At 49.7% G+C, this 14,252-nt stretch overlaps 1 protein-coding gene across 4 annotated transcripts in view; it reads right to left on the reverse strand.

Annotated features, from left to right (window-relative positions):
* Positions 1-1,099: 1,099 nt before the first annotated feature.
* Positions 1,100-14,252, reverse strand: part of COL5A3 (collagen type V alpha 3 chain) — a 46,783-nt gene continuing 33,630 nt past the window's right edge. For all 4 annotated transcript variants that reach the window (XM_053582257.1, XM_053582256.1, XM_053582255.1 and 1 more), the window contains 16 exons: positions 13,796-13,849; positions 13,545-13,598; positions 13,221-13,274; positions 13,043-13,096; positions 12,743-12,850; positions 12,419-12,472; positions 10,765-10,818; positions 10,493-10,600; positions 10,110-10,163; positions 9,992-10,027; positions 9,484-9,537; positions 8,941-9,139; positions 8,737-8,849; positions 5,769-5,837; positions 2,173-2,412; positions 1,100-2,073 (listed from right to left, as the gene is read on the reverse strand). In XM_053582257.1, coding sequence (XP_053438232.1) covers positions 1,927-2,073; positions 2,173-2,412; positions 5,769-5,837; positions 8,737-8,849; positions 8,941-9,139; positions 9,484-9,537; positions 9,992-10,027; positions 10,110-10,163; positions 10,493-10,600; positions 10,765-10,818; positions 12,419-12,472; positions 12,743-12,850; positions 13,043-13,096; positions 13,221-13,274; positions 13,545-13,598; positions 13,796-13,849 — 1,452 coding nt within the window. In that variant the 3' untranslated portion in view covers positions 1,100-1,926. The remainder of the gene's footprint in view (positions 2,074-2,172; positions 2,413-5,768; positions 5,838-8,736; positions 8,850-8,940; positions 9,140-9,483; positions 9,538-9,991; positions 10,028-10,109; positions 10,164-10,492; positions 10,601-10,764; positions 10,819-12,418; positions 12,473-12,742; positions 12,851-13,042; positions 13,097-13,220; positions 13,275-13,544; positions 13,599-13,795; positions 13,850-14,252) is intronic.

A 14,252-nucleotide genomic window follows, 5' to 3' on the forward strand; every position in this document is an offset into this window, starting at 1 on the left:
AGACTCTGTCTCTACAAAAAAAAAAAAAAAGCTTTTTCTGCATCAATTGAGAGAATCATATGGTCTTTGTTTCTTAATTTGTTTATGTGCTGAATTATATTTATAGATTTACATATATTGAACCAGCCTTGAGACCCTGGGATAAAATCCACTTGGTCATGGTGTATAATTTGTTTGATGTGTTGCTGGATTCTGTTTGTTCTATTCTGGATATTTTATATAAGTGGAATCATACACTCTGTGGCCCTCTGTGTCTGGCATCTTTCACTGGGCATGATGGTTTGCAGGTTCATGATGAGTGCTTCTTTCCTGTTTGTTGTCAAATGCTCTTCCACTGAAGGCCACATTTTTTTTCTTTTCTTTTAGACAGAGCCTCAAGCTGTCACCTGGGTAGAGTGCTGTAGTGTCTCAGCTCGCAGCAACCTCCAACTCCTGGGCTCAAGCAATTCTCTTGCCTCAGCCTCCCGAGTAGCTGAGACTACAGGCGCCTGCCACAACACCCAGCTATTTTTGGTTGGAGTTGTCATTTTTTTTTTTTTTGCAGGCCCGGGCTGGATTCGAACCCACCAGCTCTGGTGTATATGGCTGGTCCCTTAGCCACTTGAGCTACAGGCGCCGAGCCTAACACATTTTCCTTATCCATCCGTCAGCTAATGAACATCATTGGGTTGAGTTTAGTTGAGAGTGATGGAGGACTGGTGTGAGGTGAGTTAGGTCAGGTGGGATTGGGTGGGTAGAGGTTGCCAGTTGGGGTGAGTTTCCTTCCAAAAACCCAGGGTTTGCTTGCCCTATTATTCCCATCACAGAGCCCTCTAAGGCCAGCTGTGTACTTGTCCTGGGTTTCCTCATTCATTCAATGTTGCTTAGGGTCTCAACCCTATGAAGAGTGTTGCTGCTCACAGGTTGATTGATTAGTTCATTCGTTCATTCACTCACTCATTCATTCAATTTTCTTGAATTCCAGGCACTGTTTGTAGATGCTGGGGATAGAAAAAAGATATCGTCTGCCCTCATGGTCTTAGCAATAGGTGCCTCAGATGACACAAGAGCCAGTTCCTAAGACAGATATGACCAGCATCAGATGAAAGACAGAGACCTACACAGTTCACCAGTTTATTCTCAAACTTGAGATGCCAATTTTGTGCTATGGCCTAGGGGTGGGAATGGTTGTGCTGGAATCTCTCTCATCATATCCCAGCCTTCCCCAAGGAGGAAGTGGATTAAATATACAACAGAGAGGATTTTTCCCTTTTAATACAGACCCAGGTATAAATAGAGCAGGCAGCACCATTAGGATCCTGATTTATCCCCACCACCTTGGTCCCCAAACCACCTGGCATGGCAAGATGAGCTTGGAGAAATAGGGGGGCAGGGGAGAGGAATACACAGAGCTGGGCTGAGGCAGTGGAAGGAACACATAGCTCCGTCAAGGGAAGTCCTGTTTCCCTCTGTCATCTGACATTACTCCCTTCACTGTTAACCCACCTGGGAGTAGCAAGGAGTAAAGGGGTCCCAGCCTGGGGCCAGCAGACATCCAGTGCTTAACTCTGGGAAAGGGCAACACCAATGGGTGTGGGGGGCACTGACTGAAGAATAGGGAGGCAAATATTGGGAGAGGGTTATTCATCAGCTACTGCATGGGTGTCCAGGGGTAAGGAGTGACCATTGAAGGGGTGGATAGAGGGGGAAAGAGCCAGACTATAGTATGCCACTTGGAGTGGGGTGGGAGGAGGCTGCACCCTTTGACCAATGGAGCTGAGCCCCCAGCCCCCTGGAAGGAAGAAGAAACACTGTTTGACCTTGATGAGCAGAGTCACATCCTGGCTTCAGAGTCATAGGAAATGATAAATATGGTGGCTTCAAAGCCTCAGCACCAAATGTGCCCCTTCTGGGGGCTTCTTTACTGTCCTCCCACCCCAAAGACTCTCAGCTGCTAAAGCAGATGGGGCCCAGTTCAAACCCAAACTTCTGGTTCGTCTGGCCAAAGTCAGAGGCCGCCACATCCCACAGGGGCAAAAAGCCCACTCGAGCAGAGCTGAATTCCAAGAGGGTCTTTGCCTGTCCCTTCCGGAGCTGACCATGGAGAAGATGGGGATAGTGAGTTGTAGAGGGAGCCGGTTAAGGCCTTGCCTCCCCTCCCCACTCTGGCCAGCCCTTGGTCTGTCCCCTTACCCGGCAGCCATCGTGAGGAACACTGATGGTGGCCGCTGCTGTCTGGTTGAAGGACAGCTCCTCCCCGTTGGTACCAAGGAAGCGGAGGGAGCGGCTGTGGTCACCTGCAGCTTCGTCCAGCCAGGCAGCTGAGTTCTGGCAGGAGTAAGTGAAGCGCTGGCGAGCCATGGCGCTTAGCAATTTCAGGAAGTTCAGCTGCACCACTTTCACTGGGGACCCGTCGGCATCCACGTAGGAGAACTGAGTGTGGGGCAGATCATGGGTAAGAGTGCTCTGTGAGCTCCTGTTCTGTCTGCAGAACCCACCTCCCAGAATCTCCATCCTCTGGCAGACCTACCACCTCTCCCATGTCCCTATCTCTGAGGAGGTCCCACCAACCACCTAAAGATCCAAGGCAGAATTCTTTTTTTTTTTTTTTTTGTAGGGACAGTCTCACTTTATTGCCCTGGTAGAGTGCCTTGGGGTCTCAGCTTACAGCAACCTCCAACTCCTGGGCTTAGGTGATTCTCTTGCCTCAGCCTCCTGAGTAGCTGGGACTACAGGTGCCTGCCACAACACCTGGCTATTTTTTGTTGCAATTTGGCTGGGCTGGGTTTGAACCTGCCACCCTCGGTATATGGGGCCGGCACCCTACCCACTGAGCCACAGGCACCGCCCACAAGGCAGAATTCTAAAAATCATCACCTGGCTGGTTCCATTTGACCTTCCATATTTTAATCGCTTCATCCACCAAATCCCAGATTTTAACATGCTCAGTTCCACCCAGCACTCACAACTCTACTTCTACTCTACAAAGCCGACTACATCTGCTCTGTCCAAGAGCCTTATGGTTTTTGTGCATTTAAAATATGGCCAATTCCACAGAAGGATTATTTTTTACTTTTTTTTTAATTTTTATTGTTTTGAGACAGTCTCAAGCTGTCACCCTGGGTAGAGTGCCATGGGATCATAGCTCACAGCAACTGCCAACACGGGCTCAAGCAATCCTCTTGCCTCAGTTTTTCTACTTTTAGTAGAGACAGGGTCTTGCTTTTGCTCAGGCTGGTCCTGAACTTGTGAGCTCAAGCAATCTACCCACCTCGGCCTCCCAAAGTGTTAGGATTACAGGTGTGAGCCACCGTACCCGGCCTATTTATTTTTTTACTTAAAAAATTCATAACTAATAACTAAGCCTCAATCCTGTTATCAGAAAGCTTATGTCTGCAACAACTTAGGTCTGTGAATCTGCTGTTTTAACTGTTATCTGATGGTTTTATAAAACTAAATGTAAGTCAAGTATTCCCAATAAAATTGAACATCCAAATTGTGATGTGCTATAAATGTGAAATATGTGCCTGATTTTGAAAAACTAATGTGAAAAAATAAATAAAATATCTTCATTCTTTATATTGATATAATTTTTTTTGTTTGTTTTTGGTTTTTTGTACACTATTCTGGTGAGGGGTGCAGTGCACTGAGAGCCCTGACTGCGGCACTATGCAATTTATCCATGGAACAAAAACATTTGTATCCCCTAAATCTATTGAAGTGAGAAAAAGGAAAAACAAAAAAAAATTTTTTTTTTAAATTTACCATTTAAAGTATGGAATTCTGACACATGGGACAACACAGATGAACCTGGAGGACATATGCTAACTAGAATAAGCCAGTCACAAAAGGACAAATAAGGTGTGATTCCATTGATAGGAGGCGCCTCAGAGTCACAGAGACAGAAAGTACAGGGATGTTTGTCAGGGGCCCAGGGAGAGGGACAAGAGTCTAATGGGTTTATAGTTTCAGTCTGGGAAGATGAAACTGTTCTGGAGTTGGATGGTGGCAACGGTTACACAACAATGGGATGCATTTTATGCCATGGAATTTTTTTTTTTTTTTTTTTAGAGACAGAGTCTCACTTTTTTGTCCTCGGTAGAGTGCCATTGCATCACAGTTCACAGCAACCTCCAGCTCTTGGGCTTAGGTGATTCTCTTGCCTCAGCTTCCCGAGTAGCTGGGACTACAGGCACCCACCACAACACCAGGCTATCTTTTTTTTTTCTTTTTTTTTTGTGTGTGTGTTTGGTTTTGTTTGTTTTTTTTATTGTTGGGGATTCATTGAGGGTACAATAAGCCAGAACACCAGGCTATCTTTTTGTTGCAGTTTGGCTAGGGCCAGGTTCGAACCCACTACCCTCAGTATATGGGGCTGGCACCCTACTCACCGAGCCAAAGGCACCGCCCAATATGATAACATTTTTGACATACTGGGTTAAATAAGATGTATTGTGAAAATAGAACTGAGCTGAGATAACTAGCCTGGTAACATCATTTTTGGCTTCCTTCTCTTCTCTGTATCATTTCCATATTCTCCAACTGATGTTTGCTAGAAGCAGCTCCCTGATAAACTACTTGCCATGAATTCTTGTCTTAGGGTCTGCTTTGGAGAAACCCAAACCAAAATGTGCCTTCAGATTATAATATAGCTTTGTTTCCTTGGTTGTTGTCTGCCTCTCCCACTTCATGAACTATGCTTCCAGAACTATGCTTTATGTCCTGCTATGTTCCTAGTACCCTGTTTCCCCAAAAATTAGACAGTGTCTTATTTTAAGGTGTGCTCCCAAAGATGCACTAGGTCTTATTTTCAGGGGACGTCTTATTTTTGGGGAAACAGGGTACTTAGCATGTACATATATTTTACATAGAAATATATTTTACATATATTTTACATAGACAAATTCCAAACTGAACCAAATACCTACCCCCATCTTTGAACATGCTCTTCCTCTCATTCACAGGTCTCAGAGAAGAGTCTCTCTCACCAGATATAAAACCTTCAAGCCAGCAACTTGGGCAGCATCCTCATCTCCTTCCTTCCCTCTAATAAATTAGGATCTCCTATTGACTTCCACTCTTAGATACTGTTCTAAACTCTGCCTTCTCCACCCCTTTAGCATCAGCTCCAGCCCAGATGCCGCCTCATTCTCCTGGACCAATACACCAGTCTCCTTCTGGGTCTCCCAGCTAGTTCACACCCAACACCACCCCCAGAGCCAATTTTCTAACACAGAGATTTGATCTGTGTTCCTCCCTCACTTATATACATTCCATGGCTCCCTACTGCCTACTCTTGGCCTACTCTCTCATCCATCTCCCCAGCCTCACTCCTTCCAGATTTCCTTTCACACTCTAGAGGAAATCAAGTGCCTTCAAATTCTATAGACTCTCTCTGGATTCTGAGCCTTTGCATATGGTGTTCCATCTGCCCATAACACTTGTCCTTATTCTCCCTAGCTTGCTAAACCAATGCATTCTTTAGGGTTCAACTGAACTGTGACCTCTACCAGGAAACCTTCGGGTCCTTTCAGCACTGTCTCTGAGTTTTTCACTATGCCCTGTGCTTCCCCAACCTGTGTATGGCACAGAATGATGGTGCCAAGGTTGATGGTATATGGCACATACACATCTTAGGCTTTCATCGCCCCACCTCCAGCCAAAGATAGCCACAAAGGCAGAGGAGAGTCTGTCCTGTTCATTTGCACCTCAGAATCACTCCCCCTAACTCCTCTAGCTGGTTTCCTCCAATTGTCATACTGCCCTCACCTGGGCCTCTGGTGACTCACCTTCTTCCCTCGCCGGAATGTGCTATACCAGCCACCAGGTTTTTCCTTGGACCAAGAGGCCAGTTTTACCTGGGAAAGAAGGGGAGGGGGGGTCATTGTAACAGACTCCCTTGGTGCTGCCTGCAAGCCTTACCTCCTGATATAGTTTAGACATTTGTCCCCTCCAAATATCATGTTGCAATTTGATCTCCAGTGTTGGAGTTGGGGCCAGCCAAGAGGGAGGCGTTTGCATCATAGGGATGGCTCTCTCATGAATATCTTAGTACCCTCTCTGGAGTGATGACTGATTTCTTAATCTAGTAGTTCATATGAGATTTAAAAGTGTTGGCACCCCCTCCTTTCTCTCTTACTCCCTGTCTCACCACATGACACTCCCACTCCCCTTTCATCTTCTGTCATGAATGGAGACTTTCTGAGGCCCTCATCAGAAGCAGATGCTGGCACCATGCTTCTTGGACAGCCTGCAGAACCATGAACTGAACAAACATCTTCCTTTGTAAAATACCCAGCCACAGGTTTTCTTTACAGCAACGCAAAAGGGACAGAGACGCCTCCTCACACTGAAGGCTGCTGACTGAATATCTCAGGCTACTCTCTGGCTGCAGGGCTGGGCACTGCCTGTGCACTTAGGGGCATGGTTGAGGCAGCCTTCAAACAATGGTTGATGGGAGTTGGTGGATAAATACTGACTGCAGCTCTTTCAGCTCCCAAGTTTCAGGTGTCTATGCTACAGTCTCCCATGGTCCCCAATGAGACTGAGCTGCCTTGCCTCGCCTCTCTCATTTCCCCTCTCCCTTCCTGGTGCTTCCTGGGATCACCCCCTGAATGATCAACTAGTCCTCATATCCTTGTCTCAAGTCTATGTTCAGGGAACCCCAGCCAAGAAAGCACCTCACTCCCTTTCCCAATTTGTCTTTAGTTAGGCCAGTAGAAGGTATGCAAGTGAACAAAGATGAGGCCCTCAGATGTTAGCAACTGTTGATGGATCAAATCCTGCATCCAGCCCCCATATGTGGAGAGTCTGAGCTTGTCTAAATTCCCCTCCACTGGGTATCTGAGCTACCACTAAACCAGAGGTCCAATACAGAGATTTGATCTGGGTTCCTCCCTCACTTGAATATATTCCATGGCTCCCTACTGCTTACTCTTGTTCTACCCTCAACCATCTCTGCAGCCTCCTCTCCTACCAGATTCCCCTTCACACTCTCTAGAGCAAGTGACTTTTTCTTGCTCAAATAACGATAAACATTATTGCACATTTATGCAGGCCCGATCCTCCAGGTAGAAGTATTTGCATAGTACCACACATAGTCAGGGCTTAGTAAATGTTTCCTGATATCTGCATCATACCTCAATTGCACAACCATGTTATAAGGTACTTTCTGTTCTTCTTTTTTTTTTTTTTTTTTTGAGACAGTCTGTCTCTGTTGCCTGGGCTAGAGTGCACTTGCATCATCATAGCATAGCTCACTGCAACCTCAAACTCCTGGGCTCAAGCGATTCTCCTGCCTCCAGACTCCCAAGTAGCTGGGATCACACAGGACAGTGCCACCATGCGTGGTTATTTTTTCTAGTTTTAGTAGAGACAGGGTCTCACTCTTGCTCAGGCTGGTCTCAAACTCCTGGCCTCAAGTGATCTTCCCACCTCAACCTCTCAGAGTGCTAGGATTATAGGCATGCACCACTAGGCCCAGCCCAGATACTTTCTTAAGCTCCACTTTATCAACTGAGGTGACAGATGTGAATTCCAACCTAGGCAGTCCAGGGTTCAGAGTATGTCCGGCTGGCTCACTGCCCTCAACTCCTAAGCCTGGCACTTTGGTGAGGGGAATCTGTTAGACTGAGGTTCCTTGATGAAGAAACCCAAAATTTCTGGGGAGCCAGGCCTCACCTTCTGGCCCCAGACAGAGAGCCCTTGGGGTCTATAAAAGAGGTCAGCAGGCAGTGTAACTGGGTGGTCTATGAACTGGGATTCTGAAACCAGACTGCTTTGTACAATCCATCACCTCTCTGTGCCTCAGTTTCCCCCTTTGGAAGATGATGATGGAACTGCCATCAGCGGGTGGTCAGAACTTAGTAAGTTAATATGACACAGTCTTTGGAATAGGCCTGGCACCCACATGGACTTTGTTTTTATTTTTTTGAGGCAGTCGTCCTGGTTATAGTGCCACAGCATCATAGCTCACAGCAACTGCCAACTCAGGCTCAAGCGATCCTGTTGCCTCAGTTTTTCTGTTTTTAGTAGAGACAGGGTCTCACTTGTTTTTTGCAGTTTTTGGCCGGGGCTGGGTTTGAACCCGCCACCTCCAGCATATAGGGCTGGCACCCTACTCCTTTGAGCCACAGGTGCCACCCGACAGGGTCTTACTTTTGCTTAGGCTGGTCTTGAACTTGTGAGCTCAAGCAATCCACCCACCTCAGCCTCCCAGAGTGCTAGGATTACAGGCATGAGCCACCATGCCCGGCCTCCATGTTCTTGTCACCATTATTGATGTCTTTTTTTTTTTTTTTTGAGATAAGAGCCTCAAGCTGTCGCCCTGGGTAGAGTGCTGTGGCATCACAGCTCACGGCAACCTCCAACTCCTGGGCTCAAGCGATTGTCTTGCCTCAGCCTCCCAAGTAGCTGGGACCCACTACAACACCCGGCTGTTTTTTGGTTGCAGCCGTCATTGTTGTTGGTGGGCCTGGGCTGGATTAGAACCCACCAGCTGAGGTGTATGTGGCTGGTGCCTTAGCCGCTTGAGCTACAGGCGCCAAGCCATTATTGATGTCTTTAGGAGTCCGTCTTTCCGTACAAAGTGAGCTCCATAAAAGCAAAGAAATTGTTTTCTTTTTGATAGAGAGGACTTGGCATATAGTAGACACTCAATAAATGTTGGTTGAAGGTAGGATAAGGTTCCAGACAAGGTCCAGTGTGGGGGAAGTAGGAGGGAGCAGGGGAGGGGATGAGATGGTTTGGGGCACTCACTATCTCAAACTTCTTGTCGGGATAGAGGCATGTTTCTCCTCCTGCTGTGAAGTTGCAGAAAACCCTGAGGGCATCCCTCGCACAGCCCTGGTTGGGGTCAATCCAGTATTCCCCTGCCATAGAGTCAGGCAGGGCAGATGAGGTGGGGGAGAGAGGCTGGATCGGGATGGATGTCCCACCCAGGGGAGGGACTGGAGACCTCACCATCCGGCAGGTGCGGGTGGTTGCGGTGCAGTTCATGGCACATGAGGCCCGGCCGCTCGGCTGTACCTGGAGGGCGTCGCATCTGTTCCAGCTCCAAGCTCAAGGACATGAGCGAGGCCAGCACCTCCTCCAGGCCGTGCTCTGGCACTGGGATGGAGCGCCGGCGCCTGCGCAGCCCATGAGGCTGGGCAGAGGGACCCTGGCGTGGGGGTGGGTCAGGCAAGGTGTAGGGAGCATTGGGAAAGGGGAAAGAGAAACAGATGAAATAGTGGGACAATCACTGAGATGGACAGAGACAAAGAGGAAGAAATGGGGTGGGGAGGGGGACACAGCTAAAGGAGATAAGACCCAAGCTATAGCTGCTACCAACGGAAAGACATCTCCCCTAAACTCCCTCCTAGCCCAGACCCTACCAGGGCTTTCCAGGAACTGCACTTCCCAGCTACATCCCCTGAACACCAGACTCAAAGGGGCCTCCCCAGACATAGTCCCTGCCCTCCCCTCACATCCTGGTGCTCAGGCCCCTCTAGTTGGGGAACTCACCGGGGGTCCTGGGGGACCTGGAGGGCCAGTGTCTCCACGGGGACCAAAGGATCCCTGCAGGAGAAGTCACTTGGGGATATACTCTGTCTATGGAAACCTCTTCCTGCTCTCATGCTCTCGCTCTCTATTTCTCTCTCTCTCTCTCTCACACACACACACACACAGAGCCCTGGGGGAGAGAAATGCAATGCTCAGCACTAAGCATAATATATGAGTTTTCTTTTCATATTTTAATGTCTCTGAAACCAGCATCTTCATGTCTTTGGCAAGTCATCATTTCCTTGGCACAACTGTTTTCTTTCACAGCAGTTTATAAAATAATGGTACATCTTACAATTGATAGCACTTTAGATTTGATGAAATACAACAGTAGGTGTTGAATAAATATTTGTTGAATGCACGATTGGGTGAATGAATAAATGAATAAATGCAGAGGCAATGATGGTTCTGGTGAGGTGTAGGAGTATGAGTTGGGATGAGGAAGCCCAAGGAAACAGTGTGTACTCACCAGAGACCCCTTTGAGCCCTTCTGTCCCAGAGGACCCTGTGGGGTAAAGACAGGGTAGCTGGGGTCCTGGTCTGGCCCGTCATGGTCACCCCATCCCACTACCTGCTTCCATACTCACCGCCACACCTGGGGATCCAGGGGGGCCCAGAGAGCCAATCGGACCAGGGGAACCCTGAGGAAAAACAATTACAATCAGTATTGTTAGGGTGCATCCTTATTACCCTGACACATTCCCCAAACCAGCCCCCAATGCCCTCAAACCCTAAACAAGCCTTATGATTAGCTTAAAGGAAGCGACCCCTAACCCCCAGACACATCTTCCAACATCCAAGTCCCCAGATACAGCCCCCCATTTTTTCCCAGACACACCCCCATCATTCCAGACCCCTGGGTTTCCCAGATCCCACAACCGCATTCTCCAAATGGGCTTCATTCTCTGCATCTCCACCCACCCTCTCCTTTGAACATACTCTTCACACTCAGGGCAGGACACATACTCACAGTGTCTCCCTTGGGTCCAGGGGGCCCCTGCACGCCAGGCAGACCCTGATCCCCTTTCTCACCAGCCTCCCCGGGGGGACCAATGAGACCGATTAATCCAATATGACCCTGGAGGATGAAAGAGGCATATGTAGGCAAGGAAGAGGGAGGATGCTGGGAGATTTTTCTCCAAGAGCCTTGGGGTGGTGAGTTTGGGGGCAGAAGGCACCCCAATCTCCCAGCCTTCCAGGAGGGAAAGGTGGGAGGAGAGTAATGGGATGGCATGTGCTTACCTTTTCCCCCTTGAGGCCAGCATCTCCCTTCAGCCCTGGGAGGCCAGAGGGGCCCTAGGGGGGAGAGCAAGGGTCAGTTGGGGATTTTCAAGTGTGAAATCTCAAGGTCTATGTAGGTGCTTAGGGGATGGCCAAGAAAAATAACCCCTATTTTAAATGGGAATTAGCAGGGATGTGGTCATGAACACAGTGAGAAAACAAGAGGGATGAGGGGAGCTAAGGAGGGGTGAGTAGGAGAATGGCCAGTAATAATGGTCAGTGGTCAAGATTGGTGTGGGAGGTTAGTGTAGGTCCTCAAGATTGGGCAGGTCAGTGTAGTGGTACAAACCATCAGGATGGAGTGCCAGTGTGGTCAGTGTACACCTTCAAGATAGAGGGCCAGTGCGGTCAGTGTAGACCTTCAAGATGGAGGGCCAGTGTGCTCAGTGTAGACCACCAAGATGGAGGGCCAGTGTGCTCAGTGTTGACCACCACGATGGAGGGCCAGTGTGCTCAGTGTAGACCACCCAGATGGAGGACCAGTGTGCTCAGTGTTGACCTTCAAGATGGAGGACCAGTGTGCTCAGTGTAGACCTTCAAGATGGAGGGCCAGTGTGCTCAGTGTTGACCACCAAGATGGAGGGCCAGTGTGCTCAGTGTTGACCACCAAGATGGAGGGCCAGTGTGCTCAGTGTAGACCACCAAGATGGAGGGCCAGTGTGCTCAGTGTTGACCACCACGATGGAGGGCCAGTGTGCTCAGTGTAGACCACCCAGATGGAGGACCAGTGTGCTCAGTGTTGACCTTCAAGATGGAGGACCAGTGTGCTCAGTGTAGACCTTCAAGATGGAGGGCCAGTGTGCTCAGTGTTGACCACCAAGATGGAGGGCCAGTGTGCTCAGTGTTGACCACCAAGATGGAAGGCCAGTGTGCTCAGTGTTGACCACCAAGATGGAGGGCCAGTGTGCTCAGTGTTGACCACCAAGATGGAGGGCCAGTGTGCTCAATGTTGACCACCAAGATGGAGAACCAGTGTGCTCAGTATAGACCTTCAAGATGGAGGGCCAGTGTGTTGATTGTAGACCTTCAAGATGGAAGGCCAGTGTGCTCAGTGTAGCCTATCAAGATGGAAGGCCAGTGTGCTCAGTGTAGACCTTCAAAATGGAGGGCCAGTGTGCTGATTGTAGACCTTCAAGATGGAGGGCCAGTGTGCTCAGTGTAGACCTTCAAGAGGGAAGGCCAGTGTGCTCAGTGTAGACCATCAAGATGGAGGGCCAGTGTGCTCAGTATAGACCTTCAATATGAAGGGCCAGTGTGCTCAGTGTAGACCTTCAAGATGGAGGGCCAGCGTGCTCAGTGTTGACCACCAAGATGAGGGGGCCAGTGTGCTCAGTGTAGACCTTCAAGATGAAGGGCCAATGTGTTCAATGTAGACCTTCAATATGAAGGACCAGTGTGCTCAGTGTAGACCTTCAAGAGGGAGGGCCAGTGTGTTCAGTGCAGACTGTCAAGATAAGGGGGCAAAGTGGTTGGTTAGTAAGGACAGTCCATGTGGACAGTCAGATGGATGGTCTGTGAGGACCCAGCCTGCACCATTAGCACCAATGGTCACTAGATGGTCACTGGATGCCCAAGGTGGCCCTCAGAGCTGAGACTTCAGAGATAAGTCTCTTACCAGGGGGCCAGGAGGACCAATCTGCCCAGGGGGTCCCAGAAGGCCTGGTTCACCCTGAGGATGAAAAAGAACATGGGGTTATCTGTACCCTGCCAGAACTCAGTGTGGATGCCCCACCCAGAACCAGAAGCAACACCTTGGACTGTGATGAGATCACAAATTGTACACCTGTAAGGAGGAGACTGATTCCCCCCACCCCCATCTGCCCAGGCCTAAGCCCTTTCCTCACCCTGACCTCGCCCCAGCCCCTCCCAGCACGGCAGTTGGCCCCACCCTATCCCTGTCACCATCCCTCATCTCTGCCACACCCATAGCTCCACTCACCACAGGACCTGGGATCCCTTGAAGGCCTTCAGGCCCCACGCGTCCAGGGGGTCCATGAGCCCCCACTGGGCCCGTCCTTCCCAGGGGCCCATCAGGACCTGGCTCCCCCTGAATAGGACAAGGACAAGGGAAGACACCAAGAGTCAGAGGGCTCCCTTGTCCTGATCCCACCCCCACCCCCAAAGAACCCATTAGGGATAGGGAAGGAATTGAGGCAACTGCAGTGGTCACAGGTCCATCCCCTCCTGCTGACCTAGGAGTCAGTACAGGGACCCTTCTTGGGGTGGCATGTGGACTCACCTTGGCACCTTTCTCTCCTTCTCTGCCTTCTCGACCCTCACGGCCAGGAGTACCCTGAGGAAGGAAAGACAGTGTGTGTGTGTGTGTGTGTGTGTGTGTTGGGGGAGTCTATGAGGGGATGTGGGCTCAGTGGGACAATGTTGGAGCCAGGGAAGCCAGGAGGTGGCTTGTCACTCACCCGCTTGCCAGGAGGCCCAGGGGCACCAGCTTCCCCAGAAGCTCCAGATGGACCCTATGAGGTAATAGAGCACCAGGAACAGCATTAGCTAAGTTTGATTGCATGTCACTGTCTCAGGACCCCTTTGATCCAATGACAGTCTTCCCCCAGACATCACCCAGCACCAGCCACTTCCCACTGCTCCCTCACCTTTTGGGGGGGGAGCAGAGAGGTGAGCAGGAGCATCTGCAGGGGCCCCGGTACCCCACTAGCCTATTCCTCTGGCCCCCAATTTATCCATCACCAGTCCCCTAATCCCCCCAAAAACACAGTTCCCCTACTCACCAGTGCCCCAACATCACCAGGGTCTCCCTTCTCTCCAGAGGGACCATCTGTACCCTGCATGGGTGGGAAGACAGAGTTGGGATAAGTCAGGAGGATACATGAGATTTCGGGTTGGGCTTGAAGGAAAGTGAGGGCTGTTGGCTCCACAGACCTTGCCCAGGTCTGTTTGTAGGGGTATGGGAAAATGGGGACAGAATTAGGAAACATGCTGGGCTTGGCAGAGGTGGGGCTTCGGGGAGGGTCACACTCACTGAAACTCCAGGATCTCCTGGAGGCCCTAGGTCTCCAGGGAGTCCTGTGGGGCCCTGGAACACAAAATGATCAATAATCATTAATCACTGTGTTCACCTAGTGACCATTCATTCAATACCTCTGAATTATTGAGCAGTCATCCACTGAATTGATCAACTGTGCCTAAGAACAGTCCTGGTTGCAGGGGACACATTATAGAACAAAACACAAAATCCCTGGCCTGGGAAGACAGAATATTCAACCAGGGTTTCATGGGTGCACACTCTGAGCTAAGAATTCTACATGTATCATCTCACTCCCTGCAGCCTCACAGAGAGAACTGATGCTCAGAGCAGGGACACTAAAAACAGTAGGGGTAACGAGATTCAAGTCAAGGCCCCACCAATGCTGAAGTTCCTCACACCTGTCCACCACCCAACACCCAAGCCCTCTCACAATGGCAGAAGGGCCTCCATC

Source organism: Nycticebus coucang, chromosome 3 (assembly GCF_027406575.1).
Source record: "Nycticebus coucang isolate mNycCou1 chromosome 3, mNycCou1.pri, whole genome shotgun sequence".
NCBI lineage: Eukaryota > Metazoa > Chordata > Mammalia > Primates > Lorisidae > Nycticebus > Nycticebus coucang.